Source organism: Mobula hypostoma, chromosome 1, assembly GCF_963921235.1.
Source record: "Mobula hypostoma chromosome 1, sMobHyp1.1, whole genome shotgun sequence".
NCBI classification, from domain to species: Eukaryota; Metazoa; Chordata; class Chondrichthyes; order Myliobatiformes; family Myliobatidae; genus Mobula; species Mobula hypostoma.
This window is the reverse complement of record NC_086097.1, coordinates 196,480,215-196,502,055: the sequence shown is the minus strand read 5'-3', so window position 1 is coordinate 196,502,055 and position 21,841 is coordinate 196,480,215. Positions and strand designations below refer to the sequence as shown.

General features: G+C 39.7%; 1 protein-coding gene across 8 annotated transcripts in view; it reads left to right on the top strand.

The window, feature by feature from the left end:
• greb1l (GREB1 like retinoic acid receptor coactivator) overlaps nt 1–21,841 on the top strand; it is a 293,936-nt gene that overhangs the window by 226,666 nt on the left and 45,429 nt on the right. For all 8 annotated transcript variants that reach the window (XM_063062702.1, XM_063062729.1, XM_063062718.1 and 5 more), the window contains 7 exons: nt 544–659; nt 1,785–2,029; nt 6,039–6,604; nt 11,971–12,073; nt 12,795–12,950; nt 13,767–13,909; nt 15,393–15,554. In XM_063062702.1, the coding sequence (XP_062918772.1) occupies nt 544–659; nt 1,785–2,029; nt 6,039–6,604; nt 11,971–12,073; nt 12,795–12,950; nt 13,767–13,909; nt 15,393–15,554 (1,491 nt within the window). The remainder of the gene's footprint in view (nt 1–543; nt 660–1,784; nt 2,030–6,038; nt 6,605–11,970; nt 12,074–12,794; nt 12,951–13,766; nt 13,910–15,392; nt 15,555–21,841) is intronic.

The window sequence follows — 21,841 nt, the reverse complement described above, 5'->3', positions numbered from 1 at the left end:
AGGCAATCATTTGCATTTTGTTTTTGATTCAGCCTGTTCATGCAAGTTAGAAGAAATAGTGAAATGACGATAGATATTTATATTTGGCTTATTATTTGTTTATTATTATTGTCACATGTACTGAGGTACAGTGAAAAACTTGTCTTGCATACCTTCATACAGATTAACTCATTACAACAGTGCGTTGAATCTGGACAAGATTAAAGAATAATAGAGAGCAGAAGAAAGTTCAGAATAAATGAAATAAATAAGTTCAGTGCTCTACCACATGGAGCTTACAGGATGGGTGCTTTTAATTGTAAAACTAATGAGTTACAGTAGCATAATCTTTTAACTCCAGAAATGAGCTACTTGTCCCAGATGTTACAAGGTTTTGTTTGTGTTGCATACAAATAATCTTCCACCAATCCTAAATAACTCCATCAGCACACCCTTCTTTTCCATTCTTCTTTAAATCTTTGTGTAGTTGTTTTTATCTCATTATGGTAGTTAATTTTTGGGTTTAGAAATTTCTCCTGAATTCCCTATTGCCTTGACTTGTAGGGATGGAGAGGATGTGAGCAGGACGATTGGAACCCACTTACGTATCAGGATTTGGAAGGTCTCCCATGTATTGTTATTTTAACTGGTAAAGATCCACTTGGGGAATCATTTCCACGGTAAGTAATTTTTAAAAAGCTGATAACATCATAGTACAGGTCGACCTTCTATAATCCAACTACCTGTAATCCGGTTCCTTCGATAATCCGCACTGATTCCAAACTTCCCACGCAACCGTAATTTCAAATTTTCCGGGCCACCGTACCAGTCTGCTGCGCATTGTTTTGGTTGCGCTAGATCTGTTCACGTGCTGGCGTGCTCTTGTAAGCACAGACAGGCGATTCCTGCTTGTTTTCCTGCAATTATTAATATCATTTGCGTGAGGCGCACCGGCCCATCTTTCCTGCCAGCGGCAGGGGAGCTGGTGCGTGTTGAGTCAGTCCACGTTCTCGCCCGCCTGCCAGCAGTCGCGCACGCCCTCCAGCGTTGCCAGGCCGGCACTCCGTTCTCTTCTGCCTATGATCTCAGATCAGATGTGGTCACCTGCTGAATTTAAGCAAATTACTAAGCAGAGGAAAAGAAACTAACGAGGGTTCTCTCAGTAACTAAGAGGGAAGTGCCCAGCGCTGAATCCCTGGGCGGTGGTGGTTAATTGCAAGTCTATCTGTGTCTTTGCTATCGCTTAGCTCATGCTTGAGTGCTGGTAGTGGGTGCGCTTTATTTTTTGTTGCTTGCTGCCGCTTTACATGGGGGAGGGAGGGGAGCGGGTGGGGGAACTTAGGGGTTCTAACATTTAACTGTTGTTCGTTCTTTGGGGCACTCCTCTGTTTTCATAGATGGTTGCGAAGAAAATGCATTTCAGGATGTATATTGTATACATTTCTCTGACATTAAATGAACCTTTGAATCCTTTGATATTTTAAAGGTATGATCAGGCGGTTAGCTGTTGCTTAATGTGATCCTTCTGTAATTCGACATTTTCACTAATCCGGCACTCCTCAGGTCCCAGTGGTGCTGGATTATAGAAGGTCGACCTGTATTTAAAATAGGGTGCATTTTCCTATATTGTGCTCTGGATGAGGTGGTTTAAAACAAGCTAATTTCAATTTCTTTATTTAGGACTATAAAAGGCCTTTTTTTATAAACCCTCATGCATATTTTATTGATGTGAATTTGATTTTAACAGCGTGGGACTTTAAGAATTTGTTTGGTTATTTGTGGCATATTTCAATTTTTATATTAAGGTCCATGAAGTACTGTGATCTTAGGCTAATTGACTCCAGCTACCTTACACGAACAACTCTAGAGCAAGAGATAGGCCTGGCTTGTGGCTATGTTTCTAAAAGTGCTGTCAGAGAAACTATGGCAATTTTTCAACGAACAGAAAAAGATCAAGAGAAAGTTTTCATCGATGAGAATGAATCTGATGAATTGCAGATTGACTTAGAGAGACCACAAAGCAACAGCAGTACAGTCACTGGAACCTCAGGTTAGTGATCTTTTCCTCTGTATTCACCAGGTTTGGTCAAATATATGGGATTTTGTTAATATTTTACCTCTTTCAGTTAGTTTTATGCTTCCATTAGTCAACCTCTATCCTAATGCTCTTCTGTTCCATAGAAAAGAAAAAGTAGAAATGTTGGTGGGAAAAAAAAAGAACTTAGAGTCAAAAGAACCAAAACAAAATGTTGGAAGGAATAGGAGAAGCATTAGTTGGAGAGAGTGAAAGGCAAGTTCGACTCTAGAGACAGTGAGCCAGCAGATTGCTAATCAGCCATGTTCTCTTTTTAATCCTCTTTCAAAATGGTTCCTCTATTTTGGAGCTTCACTCAATGAGCATTGAAAGTTGGAGTTAATTAAGAAGAAGGGATATAACCAGAGGAACAGAGAATTTAAGTGGAAGCATTGTAAGAATGGAGAAGGCCACAAAGACGAGGGTGAATCTTAAAAAAATTTGAATGTCAGAATCAGAATCAGGGTTATTTATCACCAGTGTGTGCTGTGAAATTTGTTAACTTAGCAGCAGCAGTTCAATGCAATACATAACATAGAAAGAAATAATAATAAGTAAATAAGTAAATCTTATTCAATATACCTTATACTTCATACATATATTGAATAGATTAAAAATTATGCAAAAACAGAAATACAATGTATTTTTTTAAAAAGTGAGGTCGTGTCCAAGGGTTCAATGTCCATTTAGAAATCGGATGGCAGAGGGGAAGAAGCTGTTCATGAATCACTGAGTGTGTGCCTTCAGGCTTTTTTACCTCCTAACTGATGGTAACTGTGAGAAAAGGGCATGCCCTGGGTGCTGGAGGTCCTTAATAATGGACGATGCCTTTCTGAGACACTGCTCCTTGAAGATATCCTGGGTACTTTGTAGGCTAGTACCCAAAATGGAGCTGACTAAATTTACAATCCTTTGCAGCTTCTTTCAATCCTGTGCAGTAGCCCCCCCCCATACCAGACAGTGATGCAGCCTGTCAGAATGCTCTACACAGTACATCTCTAGAGGTTTTTGAGTGTATTTGATGAAATACCAAATCTCTTCACACTCCTAATGAAGTATAGCCACTGTCTTGCCTACTTTATAACTGCATCGACATGTTGGGACCAAGTTAGGTCCTCAGAGACCTTGACACTCAGGACCTTGAGACTGCTCACTCTCTCCACTTCTGATCCCTCTGAGGATTGGTGTGTGTTCCTTCATCTTACCCTTCTGGAAGTCCACAATCAGCTCTTTCGTCTCACTGACGTTGAGTGCCATGTTGTTGGTGTGGCACCACTCCACTAGTTGGGATATCTCACTCCTGTACGCCCTCATGTCACTACCTGAGATTCCACCAATAATGGTTGTATCGTCAGCAGATTTATAGATGGTATTTGAGCTATGTCTAGTCACACAGTCATGTGTATATAGAGAGTAGAGCAGTGGGCTAAGCACACACCCTGGAGGTGCACTAGTGTTGATCGTCAATGAAGAGGAGATATTATCACCAATCGCACAGATTGTGGTCTTCCGATTAGGAAGTCAAGGATACAATTGCAGAGGGAGGTACAGAGGCCCAGGTTCTGCAATTTCTCAATCAGGGAATTGTGGGACTGATGGTATTAAATACTGAGCTGTAGTCAATGAACAGCAACCTGACATAGGTTTTTGTGTTGGCCAGGTGGTCTAAAGCCGCATGGAGAGCCATTGAAATTGCATCTGCTGTTGACCTATTGTGGCAATAGGCAAATTGCAATGGGCCCAGGTCCTTGCTGAGGCAGGAGTTCAGTCTAGTCATGACCAACCTCTCAAAGCATTTCATCACTGTAGATGTGAGTGCTACCAGGCAATAGTCATTAAGGTAACCCACGTTATTCTTCTTAGGCACTGGTATAATAGTTGCCTTTTTGAAGCAAGTGGGAATTTCCAACTGTAGCAGTGAGAGGTTGAAAATGTCCTTGAATACTCCCACCAGTTGGTTGGCACAGGTTTTCAGAGTCTTACCAGGTACTCCATCGGGACCTTTTGCCTTGTGAGGGTTCTCTCTCTGAGACAGAAATCACAGGGTCATCTGGTGCAGCAGGGATCTCCACAGCTATAGTTGCATTTTCCTTTTCAAAGCGGGCATAAAAGGCGTTGAGTTCATCTGGTAGTGAAGCTTCGCTGCCATTCATACTATTGGGTCTCGCTTTGTAGGAAGTAATATCTTGCAAGCCCTGCTGGAGTTGTCATGCATGCAGTGTCACTTCCATTCTTGTTTGAAATTGTCTCTTCCCCCTTGAAATAGTCCTCTGCAAATCATACCTGGTTTTCTGGTACAGGCCTGGGTGGCCAGACTTGAATGCCGCAGATCTAGCCTTAAGCAGACGACGTACCTCCTGGTTCATCCACGGCTTTTAATTTGAGGGTTATAGTTCCCAACACAATTCCTATTCATGTTCAATCACATTTATGGTCCACCCACAACACCAAGAGAGCCTTAACTGAAGACTGAACAATAGATCACGGTACACCCTGGTCCTAGAGTCCCTCATTATAGAAAACATTGACAATATGATGGAGCAGATTTGTTGGGCTGAATCACCCAATTCTGCTCCAATGTCTTGTGGTCTAATATCCTTTTGTGTCCTTTAAACGATTTACTATAGTGATATAGATAATGTTGAAAATGACATTCACAACTCTTCCAAGAAGATAGGCAGCACTTTAAGCAGTGTAGAGAGAATCAGAAAATCATAGAAATGTTCACAGGTTAAATAATGTGCAAATGGAATGGTGCAGGCAGATGGAATAAACAGTCTGCAATAGTATAAGCAGAAAATAATTTTTAAATGGTGAAAAGCTAGAACCAGTAGGAGTCAAGGGAAACTTTGTATCCATGTACATCATTGAAAATCATGAGTGTGTAGAAGGTAATCATGAAGCTAATGTATGATTAGTATTCCCTTTATAACTGCTACTGCCTTGTATAATCTACACAGGGTTCTGCAAAGCCTTGTTTAAATCACTAGAATATAGCAAGCAATGCTGGACATAATTTTTCGACATAGGGCAGGATTTATATTTGTTTTAAGGCAACACAGCTATGATTTTAGCTGAATGACACTTGGACTCTAGTGAAATTATGATATGAAATTGTACGTACTAGGAATATAGAGGGTTAAGGAGTGATTTTTTTTTATCAAAGTTTCCCTTTATCCAGTCACAGATCATTTCCACAGATTGTAGAGTCGATGACTGGGAAACACAGTCTGAAGTTAGAACCATGCCTTTCAGAATGAAATTAAGAAACGTTTCTCTATGTGATGGTTGTTAGAACTTTTGAATGCTCATCTTCATTCAAATGTCAATTGAAACTAGATCAATTATTATTTTAAAATCTGAAATTGATACATTTTTATTCACCAAAAATACGGAGGAGCAAGGAGAAAAGAAGTTCAGTCATACCGTTAAATGGTGGAACAAATGTGAGTGGCTGATTAGCTTGGCCTCCCATATTTAGCCCCAGCTCACCCAGAATACTACTCACCATTCCCTGCCCTCTACATCCCACCCCCCGCCACCCTAGTTTGGTAATTCAACAGGAGTGCAGTTCTCTGAAGTAAAGAATTTAAATTCTTATCTTCATATTCAAATTCCTTCATGTATTTCTGTAACCTTGTCCTTACCACAGTCACCATTCCCCTGAGTATCACTGTGGCTTCAGATTATACCATCAAAATGGTCTGGAAAGCTTCCTTGAGGATCCTACTCAAAACACACACTATTCTTTGGACATTCTTCTTGAATTATTTATTTTAGTTGACTTTTACACTACCTAAGCATAGGATGTTGTAAGATGCAATTAAAATTGGAAAATATGACAGAAAAAGTATAAGTTTTGAAAATGTATTTAAAAATGTCATCTACCCCTAAAGAGCACTAAATATTCTTTCATACTTTAAATGCACAAGTTTCACTATGTGGTGTTGATAATTAACAATAAATTTGAATTTTTTTCAAACAGGTTCCTTAGCGGAGAATGGAGTGAGCTCTTCCATTGCTCTTGACTCATCACAGAGGCCTGCTTCATCTCTTAGCTTCCAGCACATTGTGAACAGTTCAACTGATGAAGGCACTTCCACATACACCTCGCACATCTCAACCAGTGTATGCAGTGAGGGCTGCAAACAGGAAAGTGACATGGAAGGGAAGGAAACTGCAAGCAGCACAGTTTCAAAATCATCCTCATTATCTGGAAATTCTCGCCAATCTATTCTAGACAATAAGGACCTAAGGACTCCACACCTCATTTTTCCAAGGACTGTAATTTTATCAAAGCCAGTCTATCATCTCCTTGGCTCAGCAAGAAATGAACACCTGTGCTCTGCCTCTCTGTTGCCTCATGCTGATATGACTTGGACTAGCCCACTGAGATCACTGTTTCACAAGGACTTGAGCAGTGAAGAACAGTCACTTTATTATCGACAGTGGACAATTCCCAGGCAACATCATGCGGACTATAGCAATAAAAGTGAGGGAAGTTCTGGAAACTTCCACCGCCGCCGATTGTTATTGACTGGACCTCCACAGGTGATGAATTAGTATTTCAGTTGATCATGTTGGGACAAATGCATATGCCAGAGTTAAAATGAAATAGTGGGATGGTGTTATCTTATAGGGTTTGTGGTGATGTTCAATAACTCCAGAGGTAACATGAATCAGACAAATACCTCAATGGAAAAGGCATGTCGTTACATTACTACTGTTTATTCTGGCCATAAATGCAATTTTAATTATAGAATCTCAATTAAAGAATAGCATATTTAAGGTAGCCTAAATAGTGTTGTGACAGATGTGACATATCATGCACCAGGAATATCATTATTTTCTCAGATAATTTTCCATACAAATGTCATACTGGATAAAAGAAAATCAAGATCTTGTTAAAGAACATAGGTATTCAAAACTCCAAGGTAATTTTTCGAGAACTTCAAGCAAGGTATTTATTTTAATGAGATTCTTAAGGGAATTACATTCTGACTGAATAGCAGCAATGGCAATAAATTGCCATAATAAGCTGCTTTGAAAAACAGGAAGCACTAAAGCACATTAAGGACTTCAGCAATAAAAATAAAATAACTGAATCACAAAAAAAGATTTTCAGGCAGCTGATCAAATGTTTTTTTTTGAGGAAGTGTTTTTGCAAAGCATTTTAACGGATAGCAGCTAATAATCTAGAGGAGTATTGAAAGGGCATTCAATATTTAGGTAGCTGACAGCAAGGCAGCCTGTAGAGGATCTATATGCAAAGGCTGCCAGTTTTGGACGAGTACAAAGATCTCAAAGGTGCAGTGACAACACTTAAAGACCATTTGGACACTTTCATGGATACTAACTCTAGGACTTGAAAGGCTCGCAGGAATGGAGATCATAACAGAGCTAGGAAAGTGCAAGGTCATTGAATATTTTAGAAACAAAACAGATTTTTTTTCATTGAGTTCGTCCCATATTTTGTGGCAATGAAGATCAGCAAATGTTGCTGAAAAATAAATGAGATTTTGTACAAGTCTATTTATGGAGTTTTGGATGAACAGAAGTTTATGTAAACTGGTTGTTTAAAAAAGGCTGTAAAAGTAATCCAGGAAATTATAGACCGGTAAGTTTGACGTCGGTAGTAGGTAAATTATTGGAAGGAGTACTAAAAGATAGGATCTACAAGCATTTGAATAGACAGGCACTTATTAGGGAGAGTCAACATGGCTTTGTGTGTGGTAGGTCATGTTTAACCAATCTATTAGATTTTTTCGAGGAGGTTACCAGGAAAGTGGATGAAGGGAAGGCAGTGGATGTTGTCTCCATGGACTTCAGTAAGGCCTTTGACAAAGTTGCGCATGGGAGGTTAGCTAGGAAGATTCAGTTGCTAGGTATACATGGAGAGGTAGTAAACTGGATTAGACATTGGCTCAATGGAAGAAGCCAGAGAGTGGTAGTGGAGGATTGCTTCTCTGAGTGGAGGCTTGTGACTAGTGATGTGCCACAGGGTTCAGTGCTGGGTCCATTGTTATTTATCATTTATATCAATGATCTGGATGATAATGTGGTAAATTGGATCAGGAAATTTGTTGATGATACAAAGCTTGGAGGTGTAGTGGACAGTGAGGAAGGTTTTCAAAGCTTGCAGAGGGATTTGGACCAGCTGGAAAAATGGGCTGAAAAATGGCAGATGGAGTTTAATACAGACAAGTGTGAGGTATTGCACTTTGGAAGGACAAACCAAGGTAGAACATACAAGGTAAATGGTAAGGCACTGAGGAGTGCAGTAGAACAGAGAGACCTGGGAATACAGATACAAAATTCCCTAAAAGTGGTGTCACAGGCAGATAGGGTCGTAAAGAGAGCTTTTTGTACATTGGCCTTTATAAATCAAAGTATTGAGTATAAGAGCTGGAATGTTATGATGAGGTTGTATAAGGCATTGGTGAGGCCGAATTTGGAGTATTGTGTGCAGTTTTGGTCACCAAATTACAGGAAGGATATTAATAAGGTTGAAAGAGTGCAAAGAAGGTTTACAAGGATGTTGCTGGGACTTGAGAAACTGAGTTACAGAGAAAGGTTGAATAGATTTGGACTTTATTCCCTGGAGTGTAGAAGAATGAGGGGAGATTTGATAGAGGTATATAAAATTATGATGGGTATAGATAGAGTGAATGCAAGCAGGCTTTTTCCACTGAAGCAAGGGGAGAAAAAAAACGGAGGACATGGGTTCAGGGTGAAGGGGGGAAAGTTTAAAGGGAACATTAGGGGGGGCTTCTTCACACAGAGAGTGGTGGGAGTGTGGAGTGAGCTGCCAGATGAAGTGGTAAATGCGGGCTCACTTTTAACATTTAAGAAAAACTTGGACAGGTACATAGAGGGATATGGTCCAGGTGCAGGTCAGTGGGACTAGGCAGAAAAATGGTTCAGCACAGCCAAGAACGGCCAAAAGGCCTGTTTCTGTGCTGTAACGTTCTATGGTTCTACGGAAGGAGATGTTGTCCATGAAAACCAATTGTCACCATACAGGTTACAATGAAGCATAGGCAGAATTTCAACAGCCAATACATTTGGGGTGGAGTCATGCACTGATATGGAGCTGCTGGAAGTAGTTTCAGTAATAAAGCTGGTATTTTGTTCTATATGTCTATGGTGGCAAATGTTGTTTAGCTTTAATTAGCCATTCATTGTGGAATATCAGAGAACTGGAATGGTATAGTAGAAAGTTAGTGGTAAGATGGAACTGAATAAAGTCACTGTACTTGTAGAAGGTGATGATATTGGAGAGGGGCAAGTTGTACTGAAGTGGTTCATAACTTAATTTTCTGAGGGCTAGGTTGGTGATCCAAATCGCTTGATGGGAAGGTTATTTTAACTAGTCATATTTCTGGCCTTGTGGAAGTACGAGTGAAGGAATTTGTAAATGATCAAGTTTCTGTTCTGATTGATTTCCCTGCTGCCAATGCAATGAATTACACCTGAGAGTTTCATGTGTTTGACAGCATAATTTTCAATTAATTTTAGACTTTATCAATCCATATTCAGTATCAGTGTGGGCCAGTATCCTGAAGGCGTGAAAAATAATAATTGTTTAATCAATTAATTAAACTTCAGTTATTTAAAAACACTGATGCTTCTCTCATCACCCTCACCACTAAACTTGCACTGTCTTAGATTTTCTTTGTACTTTTGTCACTCAATTCTATGACTGTAAAAGTCTATCATCTATAAATGAATCTGTATTATGAGAAGTCTCGACTTTTAGAATTTCGTAGAATCTCCGGTAAGTTGATGGTGAACTCCTCCACACTCCAGCATTTGGTGGAAAGTTCCTGTGAGGTTTTGTTGTGTACTTAATCTTTATTTCTGTGCAGAAAACTGCTTTCATTTCGAGAGAGGGACATAAATTGCATTTCTGTCTACTAGAGGTGGTAAACAAGTCGGTTCCTTGGTTTCTAGCGACATCCTTTCAAGTTGCACCTACTCCTTCTTTCTTGTACTTAGAAAATGAATATTGTGCAGTGGGGATAAGACTATTGATGGAGCATTAGTAGTTGGTTGGAAAAGACCAATGCCTTTGAAGTTTCTGAAGTACTACTGGGAGCTAAAGTAACAGGTCTGTAAGAATGTGATCATTTAGCATTTGACCTGATTTAAGCTAACTGCTATTTCATTTCTTCTCTCTCAGAAAGACTGTTTATTTCTACTGCTATGATCTCAATCACCTACCACTGAAGCCTTCATACAGTCTACCATATTAATATGGACCTTCCCAGCAATTTATTTATTATACAAAGTCATTCTCAACCATCTTCACTGAACTGTTTAGTAATTACCCAGCATCAAAAAAGTTATTTTCCATCTGTGACCTTATTCCTCTTATAATATAACATTCTCCAACTATTTTCCCTCATTTGCCTGCAAACTCTTTTTCCTGTCTTTCTAGCTAGCTGCTGATAAAATCTGTCCCATTTGCAAAACATTAATCATCTTGTCTTCAGTAATTTATTCTTCATGCCCTGGAGTTTCCTCACTAATTGCATCAGTCATGCATTCCTCTCTTACTATAGTCATTCATGAGTTTTGCGTATCTCACAATTCAAAACTCACAGAGAGAACATGACATGATCGTACAAAAATATTTCAAGGAAAGAAAACTTTAAGATTAGAGACCTAAAATACTGTATTTGCATTGGTGCATTAGTGGAGATAGAGCTAAGCAATTTAATAAAAGATTCCAATTCCCATACTTCCCCTTTGGCATAGAGGAGGCCAATCAGCCCAGAGCAATCCCTTGGTCCCATTCCCATCCTTATCTCCTTGTTTCATATCCTGTCACCCTCCAATTCACCGACACTAGAGGCAAGTTACTCTGGAGACAATTTAGCTGAACTATTGATCAATCATGAACTGAAGTTCAATCATAGCTGCTGGGAAATTTAAATTTGGAATAAATGAAAAAACTGGAAGCTGATAACCTTGAGGGAAGGAAAGCTGCCAGTACTTAGCCAATCTGGCTTTATGTGACTCTGGACCCAACAGACGGTATAACTTATAAATGCAGTTTGAAATGCCTAGTAAGTAATTCATTTCACAATGTGTTTATTGATGGACAATAATGCTGCCCTTCCCAATGATATCCATACCCCATAAACTAATAAACAAAGAGGTGGCATAGATTTGGTAGACTAAGTGGCTTTCTAAACTCTGCTACAAACATTTTAGGAACCATACACATGATAATTTTTAAGTTGCTATGACCATTGTCAAAATGGGTTATTTTCTGAACCTGCAAACAAAGCAGGGGCCATTTATTTGGACAGTGTACCTTGAATTTTTTCACTGTTCTTAATAGGCTTCTTATCAGAGTAATTAATTCAGGTTTCTGCAGCTAAAGGTACAGTAAAAATCATTATATCAGCTTAAAACTCAATAATGGGGTGAGTGTCAGAAAAATCCTATTTCCGTTGTCATAGGGGGACAAGTACGAATAGATTTTCTTCTGGTAACTGTGACTTGCCTTTAAAGCAATGAAAAAAGGTGTTTCCTGGTATTTGAATGAATCACAAGATGTAAACACTACTTACTGAACTGCTGTCCTCTGCTGTTTATAAAGGGAACATAATTATTATACTAGCAGCATTCTTAGTTACTTCACTTACAGACTGTTTGAGTTTGTATCATTTCCATATAATCTGTCCAGCAGTAACTGCCCCAAATTAACATTTATAAATTTGTCTGCAAGTGAATAGAAATATGCATTTTAAATTCAAAATTCACACTTAAAATATTGCCTATCTTTAGCCTTATTTTGCCAGCTTTCAGAAGTATTTTAGTAAGTATTAATACATCTTGCAATAGGTTAATATTTGGATTTTTTTCCCCAACATGATAATAGATTTAACCAGGTTTTTTCATCACAGGTTGGAAAGACTGGTGCGTACTTGCAGTTCCTTAGAATTCTTTCCCGCATGCTAATAAGACTATTAGAGGTTGATGTATACAATGAAGAAGAGATTAATGAAGGTAAATATATTTTGGTAACTATATGGTTAATACAGTTAACTTTTGTTTTTGCATGATCTGTAGTTTACATATGATTATTGTCCATACTTCAGAACTAATATGTTCTTGACATTGACAATGCCTTGAATTCTCTGGTACTAAAGCAGCAATAAGAAACAATAATGAAAAATTTGTTGTTATTTATTATTGAGACTTTAGTGCTAAAGCAGAGGTGTTATATAACAATGCTGCACATAATGGCTCCCCCTCAAGCTAATGAGACTTGGTTCATTAAGGCAGTGGTCCCCAACCACCGGGCCGCGAGGAAACGATATGATTTGGCGATATGAAATGATATGAGTCAGCTGCACCTTTCCTCATTCCCTGTCGCACCCACTGTTGACTAACACCCCACCCCCCACCCCCCACCCCCCGGTTGGCTAGTCCGCAAGAATATTGTCAATATTAAACCGGTCTGCAGTGCAGAAAGGGTTGGGGACCCCAGTATTAAGGAACTAAATCAGAATGACCATGGCATAGGCAATTGCTGTGGGGCTCCATATCCTATTGCTGTGCACCAACTCAGCAAGATGGAAGGACACCAAAACTAGGAAATTGGTGCTGTTTGTGATCAAATTAAAGTTTACTGTTAGCTGTGTTTGTTCATTCTACTTCTTTATTAAATGCACAATTAAGTGATACAAGGAAGTTCAAAATTTTCAGTGATTTTTTTATGTTTCAGAGATGAAAGAAGCAAAGGAGCATGTGCAAGGAACTAATGCGCATTGGCCTGATATTGAACTCTTCAGTAAAATGACCTTTGACTACACAGTACATGATCCAAAATATCGCCACATCAGTTCTGTCTACTCAGACAAGCTGCCGAAGGTTAAGCTAGGTCAGCAGAACTTTGTTTGCATTGCATGTTTACATCTGTATCCTTTTGAAATACTAAGCAGTTACTATTTCTCTTTGGATTTCACCTCTAATTACTCTAATACTGCAGAGCTAATGGCAGCACCCAAAAGATTTAATGCCAGTTGAGGTCTGACTTTGCTTCCAGTGGAGCCTCATAAATGGCCTACAGCAACAGATTATTGATCTAGGAGAGGTTTGATTAATTTCAGTAACTAATCTTTACTGTTTTCTATCAGAACAGAAGGGCAATTCACATCACACTGCTTGTGGCTTCTGATGTCTTTCCAGTGTGTTTGAAGGGCACTGTCTTACCATGCTGTTATGTAGTGGCCCATTGAACTGGATGCATAACATGACATCTGTGGCAAAACGTACCTCTCACATGAATGCAGATAACTGCATCTTCATGATTTAATGTAGAATGCATGTTTGTGGATTAAAAACGTGTCTGCCGCCTTTTTAATAGCACAATTTCTTAGAAAGAATTTCAGGCTGGATAATGATACCACCAGTGTATCAGAAGGAACAACAGTTCTCCAGTTTGCAAGCTATACCTGGGTATTTGAATGAAGTGCCTGTTTGTAATTTAACAAAGCCATTAATTCTTACAATCTATACACAAAAGTGTATTTCAATTATTTATTATGCTTTGTCTTCATTGGTAAACTTTTTGTAAAAAAAAGATGGCCATCAACATATACAAGATGCTTATGCCCATTTCTGTGCCTTACTTATTTGTGCATTTACTTTAGCTTTACATGCTATAGTTGACAATGAAAGGCTTTGAATTTTCCAGAAAGTGGCAAAAGTTGCAGCTCAAGTGACGGATCAACGAAACAAGAGACGGTTTCTATTATGTTAACTAAATACGCTGCGTATAACACGTTCCACCATTGCGAGCACTGCCATCACTATGTTGATTTTAGCCCTGCAACACAGGTCAGTATCAAATACAGATATTTTACTTTGTTTAAATCTGGTTTCTACAAAATCAACATAACTTCTTTTAATATCCATTTCCAAGCAACAATATATTATTTTCATTTTATTTAACACAAGAATAGTTCATTTTCTAATATTTTCAAAAGCACAAAGTGAGCAGTCCTTGTTTTCCAGCCAGGCATGATTGAGTATTCACAGGACTTAAATGAAGTGTCATGCTTCTTTCTGTTGGACTTTTGATACAATCTGTCTTAAAGTTACTCTTACCTTATTTAATGTATACCAGGCTTTCTCACCTGGGGGTTTCTCCTCCTCAAGAGGTCACTAGGGGTTCTGCAAGAGATTGTGATTTAAAAAAAACTAAACACAATTCTTTGAACTTCGTGCAATGCTTGATGCTAGTGCTTGCAGTGGTGGGCAGTGAAAGAGCACCTCCTTTAGCAATCTCATTAAAGGTCTTTCAGTGCACAGTAGGACCGTGATTATTTGGTTGGGTTCATTCTCAGTTTTTGACATGAGATTGGGGAGGCCTTTGATAATTGGTGGGTGCTGTATTGAACAGAGAGAAGGACAGTAGGTTGATCAGTGTGGTGCATCTTCCAAGCATTGAATGGATTCGCCCAACTCGGGCTGTGACGTCAGCCTCTCCCTCCCAAATTACCTCCCCCATCTTCCCCTTGCACGCCACCGACTGGCTTTTGGGAGTAAATGAACTGATCATGTCACATAGTAAGACAATGTTTTTTCAAAGATTTGTATAGAATTGTGTCTTAGGTTATATTTTTATTCATATTGCTTCAGCTTATGATTTTTAGTAACTTTGTCAATAAATTTTCATGTTATAAATAGTGTTAAATAAAGGTTGTAAATTGATTTTAATTAAATTAAATCTACCAAGCCTACCTTTAGAAAAAAATAAATCCTATTTTGGCTTAAGCCAGTTACTTAACAGATATTTATTATGTTTGCCTTATGAGTTTTTGAAATTTATGAACGAGAAAGAAATAGATTAATTTCAAAAAAGGTTGGCTAAAAATTTATTCTCTACTTTAAAGAGCATTGACAATTTTTTTTGGATCATTATATCTACAACTTTCTGATCACACTAACGTACCTTGAGCTGTAGATATAATTATTTTAATGCAGGATTTCCCTGAGATCTGAAAATTATTTCAAGGGCAAAAAGGTTGAGAAAGGCTAATTACACAGTGAGAAGTTGATATATATCCTCATGATCATTTGATCCTTTAAAGCTTTTCCTGTATATTGTGAGCAATCTGTATTCTCAAATTTAACTGGTTTAAATTTAATTTTATTCTGATGTATTTTTCATTTTTTTCATCTAATATCCAAAGTTACTGAATATGATGTAGTTTAGATGCATTAAATTTCATTGCAATGATATCCAGATTACTTCTTGTAATAGTTAAGTACAAAAATTAGCTGGTGAGATTGAATCCATGGTCTCATTGTGTTTCAGGTGTCTGATTCTACACTACATGCATTTACATTTTCCTCCTCCATGCTGGGAGAGGAAGTGCAGCTTCACTTTATCATTCCGAAATCGAAGGAGCAGTATTTTATCTTCAGTCAGCAGGGTAAACATCTGGAGAGCATGCGTCTACCTCTTGTCACAGATAAGGTCAGCAAAATTAGAAGCTACTTTGGATGCCTATTTCAGAGCCAATGTCATTTTAATTGAAAGTAAAAAATATATATATTTGGGATGTAAAGAAAAGATCTACCATGAATACAAGATGTCTCAAAATGGTTTTCAACAAAATAATTGTTTTGAAATATAATTACTGTTGTGGTGTAGGGAAACAAACCATTTTCACTGAGGTTGGATCTTTTATGGGTTAGGATTGTCTTTAGCATTGTGCTACTTTCTAATCGGCCTCAGGGCAATAAATTAATGAACGTGTCCTCCAGAGTTCTTTTATACCCTCCACAGCATGTTGGTTTCTCATTTCCCTCAATAGAAGGCTGCTTGGTTTGTCCCTCACTCCATATCCCTTAATATCTTACACGTCCATTTCAATTCCATTTTGTTATGGTCAGATCTGTGTAGGAATTTAGACAGAGGCATAAACCTCGCTGGTGAGATTAGGATGAGAGGTTTCAGATAAAATTTGCATGGATTTGGAAGAAGTAATCACTGTTGCAGTTTTATTTATAGTCTACTGTATATTGGCCTTGTGGGTGTGAGGTAGTTCGGCCTGGATTAACATGGACTGGATATATTCTGTAGAGACGGGATATTCACAATGTAGATATGGCAGAACAATATTGATGCTAATTAAATATGTTCCTATTATAATTCTCATTAAACTGCAAGGTCCAGGGACATTAATAATTTTTATACCACGATTTAATGTTTTTAAAATTAGACTGAATACACAGTATATGAAATCTAGTCTTGTGACATCTGTTGTATTCCCACTTGCTTCTGTTTAATTTGACGTCTTAATACACTTGATTCATCTAATTTGCGAGAGAAACCTCAAGGAGCTCAGGATGATGCCGTTATTTTCTCCCTGCCTTAATAAGTTGATGTACATCAGACTCGCACCAAAACAGGTGAAACCAACATCAGTATTAGCAGGTAGCATTAAGAACAGAAACTTTACTGGATGCCTGTGGTTGTTGGGTCTCAACAAAACAATTCCAGCCATTGTTAGTACTTTAGAGAGTGTGGGCTCCCAGTGAGGTACAGGCGCTGGGATGGAGAACCACTGTAGTATTGTTTGTGTGGCTCTTGATTTTAATGGCTGCTGTAATGTCATTACTAGGTCATTATTTCCAAACACAAAGTGACCTTCAGTCTATCCAGGCAGACAACTGTCTCTTTTTATATATGTTAGGAGAGGACAGGAAAGGGCCACTGTTTCTGCTGGCTTGGTAGAAGAGGAGGAATTTTAAAAACGATCCCATACAATCAATCTGGGTGCTATTTGTATAACAATCAAACACAAAGATAGTTTATTTTCATTTTTGTATCGTTACCTCATCAGTTTTTAAGCTGCATCCATTATTCTCAGATTTACAAAATTATGTTGAAGTACAAGGAGACTGGCTTATGAAGAATGTGGAACTTTTAAACTCCTTAACCACACCTAGTCCCACAAACACATGAGACAGGCTCATAGTTGTAACTCTGATGCAGACTTAACTTCAGCTGTTGCGTTTTCTGGTCATGACAGCCACAGGCTGCTAAATCCAGTGAGCAAACAGTAGTATAGGACTGTATGTGGCCAGAAGGAAAAATAAAATTTCCACAGACCCATCATGCCAACAAGTTACTCCTGTCTAACCACCCCATCAATTGGCTATTGACCTCTTCTTTGAAATGCAAAGCCCTGCTCTTCCTAATTTTCCAGATCCCAACCGTCAACCTTTCCAATCCTCAGCATTACCCTATTGCAGCCTATGGTTTGTAAATAATCCTGCTATTATTGCTAGCTCTTTCATAACCAAGCTCACTTTAAACTTTCTGATCACAACCACCTCCTCCCCACAACACTTAAGCTTTCTGATACTCTCCTGCTTGTCCTCTCCCAAGATGGTGATGTCCTAACCCTGCCTGTCATTCTATTAGTACATTGTAACTGGTCACTGGGGTAAAACATATTAGGTAGGTCCTACTGTTAAAGCTTGGAAGTACCTCAGAAAAACTATTTCATGGTCTTTCCCAAATGCAAATGTTATCCATCTTCTGTGGCTCCTTTCTACTTACCTGAAAAATTCAAAGTTCAAAATATAGTAAATTTATTATCAAAGTATGTATATGTTAACCATATACTACTCTGAGATTCATTTTCTTGCAGGCATTTACAGGAAAAATAACAAAATACAATATGAAAAGCCATGCATAAAGATTGACAATGTGCAAAAGAAGACAAACTGTGCAAATATAAAAAAAATACTGAGAATATGAGTTGTACAGGAGTCCTTGAAAGTGAGTCCGTAGGTTGTAGAATCAGTTCAAAGTTGTGGTGTGTGCAAATACAAAAGAAAAAAAAGAAATAATAAATAAATAAATAAGCAATAAATATGGAGAACAAGAGAGTGAAGAGCCCTTGAATCTGAGTCAATAGGTTATGAGAACGGTTCAGTGATGGACTGAGTAATGCTGAGTGAAATTATCCCCATTGGTTCAAGGGCTTGATGGTTGAGGGGTAATAACTGTTCCTGAACCTGATGGTGTGGGTTCTGATGCTCCTCTACCTTCTTCCTGATGGCAACAGTGAACAGAGAGCATAGCCTGGGTCGTTGGGATCCTTGCTGATGGATGCTGCTTTGACAGTGACAGTGCTTTGTGTAGATGTGCTCAGTGCTGGGGAGAGCTTTACCCTTGATGGACTGGGCTGTATCCACTGCTTTTTGTAGGTTTTTCTGTTCAAAGGCATTGTTGTTTCCATACCAGGCCATGATGCAGCCAGTCAATATACTCTTCACTACACATCTGTAGAAATTAGTCAGAGTTTTAGATGTCATGCCAAATCGTCATAGTCATACTTTATTGATCCCAGGGGGAAATTGGTTTTCGTTCCAGTTGCACCATAAATAATAAATAGTCATAGAACCATAAATAGTTAAATAGTAATATGTAAATTATGCCAGTAAATTATGAAATGTCCAGGACCAGCCTATCGGCACAGGGTGTCTGACCCTCCAAGGGAGGAGTTGTAAAGTTTGATGGCCACAGGCAGGAATGACATCCTATGATGCTCTGTGCTGCATCTTGGAGGAATGAGTCTCTGGCTGAATGTACTCCTGTGCCCACCCAGTACATTATATAGTGGATGGGAGACATTGACTAAGATGGCATGCAACATGGACAGCATCCTCTTTTCAGACACCACCGTCAGAGAGTCCAGTTCCATCCCCACAACATCACTGGCCTTACGAATAAGTTTATTGATTCTGTTGGTGTCTGCTACCCTCAGCCTGCTGCCCCAGCACACAACAGCAAACATGATAGCACTGGCCACCACAGACTCGTAGAACTTCCTCAGCATCGTCCGGCAGATGTTAAAGGACCTCAGTCTCCTCAGGAAGTAGAGACGGCTCTGACCCTTCTTGTAGACAGCCTCAGTGTTCTTTGACCAGTCCAGTTTATTGTCAATTCATATCCCCAGGTATTTGTAATCCTCCACCATGTCCACACTGACCCCCTGGATGGAAACAGGGGTCACTGGTACCTTAGCTCTCCTCAGGTCTACCACCAGCTCCTTAGTCTTTTTCATATTAAGCTGCAGATAATTCTGCTCACACCATGTGACAAAGTTTTCTACCGTAGCCCTGTACTCAACCTCATCTCCCTTGCTGATGCATCTAACTATGGCAGGGTCATCCGAAAACTTCTGAAGATGACAAGACTCTGTGCAGTAGTTGAAGACTACAGACTTCTAAAAAAAGTAGAGGCACTGCAGTGCTTTCTTTAAAATAGCATTTACATGCTGGTGTGAAATTATCACACCAAATTTAAAGTTACCAACCCTCTCCACCTCAATGAGGACTGACTCTGGCTTCCTCCCCTGAAGTTAGTTCCTTGGTCTTGCTGACATTGAGTGAGAGGTTGTTGTTGTGGCTCCCCTGAGCCAGATTTTCAATCTCCCTCCTGTATGATTTGGCCAATGTCAGTGGTGTCATCAGCTAACTTAAATATGGCACTGGAGCTGTGCTTAGCCACACAGTCGTAAGTGTAAAGCAAGTAGACCAGGGGGCTAAGCACACAGCCTTGTGGTGCACCTGTGCTGATAGAGTTTGTGGAGAAGATCTTGTTGCAAGTTTGAACGGACTGGGGTCTGCAAATGAGAAAATTGAGGATTCAGTTGCACAAGGAGGTATTGAGGCCAAGGTCTTGAAGCTTATTGATTAGTTTTGAGAGGATGATAGTGTTGAATGATGAACTGTAGTTGATAAAGAGCATCCTGATGTACGCACCTTTGCTGTCCAGTGTTCCAAGGTTGAGTGAAGAGCCGATAATGGTGTCATCAGCAAGCTTAAATACGACTTTGGAGCTGTACTTAGGCACGCAGTCAAACATAAAGTGAGTAAAGCAGGAGCCTAAGCACTCAGACTTGTGGTGTACGTCTGCTGAGTGTGGAGGAGATGCTGCTAATCCATATTAATTGGAGTCTGCTAGTGGAAAAATCAAGGATATAGTTGCACAAGGAGGTACCGAGGTCTAAGGCTTAGAGCTTAGTGATGAGATTTCGGTGGATGATAGTAATGAATGCTGAGCTGTAAGCACCTTCACTGGCCAGGTGTTCCAGAGCTGAGTGAATGGCATCTGCTGTTGACCCATTGTGACAGTAGGCAAATTGGGGTGGATCCAGGTCTCTCCTCAGGCAGGAGTCAATATGCTTCATGACTAACCTTTTGAATCAATCCATCACAGTGGATGTAAATGTTATGGGATGATAGTCATCGAGGCGGGCTACCATGTTCTTGAGCCTGATAGGAATGAAGCCTGCTCAATCCAGATGGGTACCTCAGACTGCTGAAGCAGGAGGTTGAAGATGTTTGTAAACAATCTGGCCTATGATTAGCACAGGTCTTCATACTCAGCCAGGTACGCTGCCTGGGCCAGATGCTTTCCATGGATTCATCCTCCTGAAGGATCTCATGCTGGACTCCAATTGAGCCTTTTTGGGAATTGGGGGGGGGGGGGCTGTGGGAGTTTGTGAAGGTGCCTCCATGTTCTTTTGGTCAAGGTGAGCAGAAAAGACATGAAGCTTATCTGGGAGTGAAACCTTGTTCCAAGTTCAAATAACCAGATAGCTGAAGGGTAATAACTGTTCCCTCTCATTGGTGATGTTGTAGATAGTGTAGAGGATTGTCGAAGATTGCAGAGAGACATTGATAGGATGCAGAAGTGGGCTGAGAAGTGGCAGATGGAGTTCAACCCGGAGAAGTGTGAGCTGGTATACTTTGGAAGGACAAACTCCAAGGCAGAGTACAAAGTAAATGGCAGGATACTTGGTAGTGTGGAGGAGCAGAGGGATCTCGGGGTACATGTCCACAGATCCCTGAAAGTTGCCTCACAGGTGGATAGGGTAGTTAGGAAAGCTTATGGGGTGTTAGCTTTCATAAGTCGAGGGATAGAGTTTAAGAGTCGTGATGTAATGATGCAGCTCTATAAAACTCTGGTTAGGCCACACTTGGAGTACTGTGTCCAGTTCTAGTCGCCTCACTATAGGAAGGATATGGAAGCATTGGAGAGGGTACAGAGGAGATTTACCAGGATGCTGCCTGGTTTGGAGAGTATGCATTCTGATCAGAGATTAAGGGAGCTAGGGCTTTACTCTTTGGAGAGAAGGAGGATGAAGGGGAGACATGACAGAGGTGTACAAGATAATAAGGGGAATAGATAGAGTGGATAGCCAGCACCTCTTCCCCAGGGCACCACTGCTCAATACAAGAGGACAAGGCTTTGCGGTAAGGGGTGAGAAGTTCAAGGGAGATATTAGAGGAAGGTTTTTTACTCAGAGAGTGGTTGGTGCATGGAATGCACTGCCTGAGTCAGTGGTGGAGGCAGATACACTCGTGAAGTTTAAGAGACTACTAGACAGGTATATGGAGGAATTTAAGGTGGGGTGTTATATGGGAGGCAGGGTTTGAGGGTCGGCACAACATTGTGGGCTGAAGGGCCTGTAATGTGCTGTACTATTGTATGTTCTTCCTAATGGCAGCAGCGAGAAGAAAGGATGGCCTGGGTGGTAGAGTTCCTTGATGATGGATTCAGCCTTCCTGTGATAGTGCTTCATGTAGACGTGCTCAATGGTGGGGAGGACTTTACCATAAATAACTGGGCTATATCTACTACATTTTGTAGGATTTTCCATTCAAGGACATTGGTGTTTCCATACCAGGCTGTGATACAACCAGGCCATGATGCAATGATGAATGAAAGCATTGAGC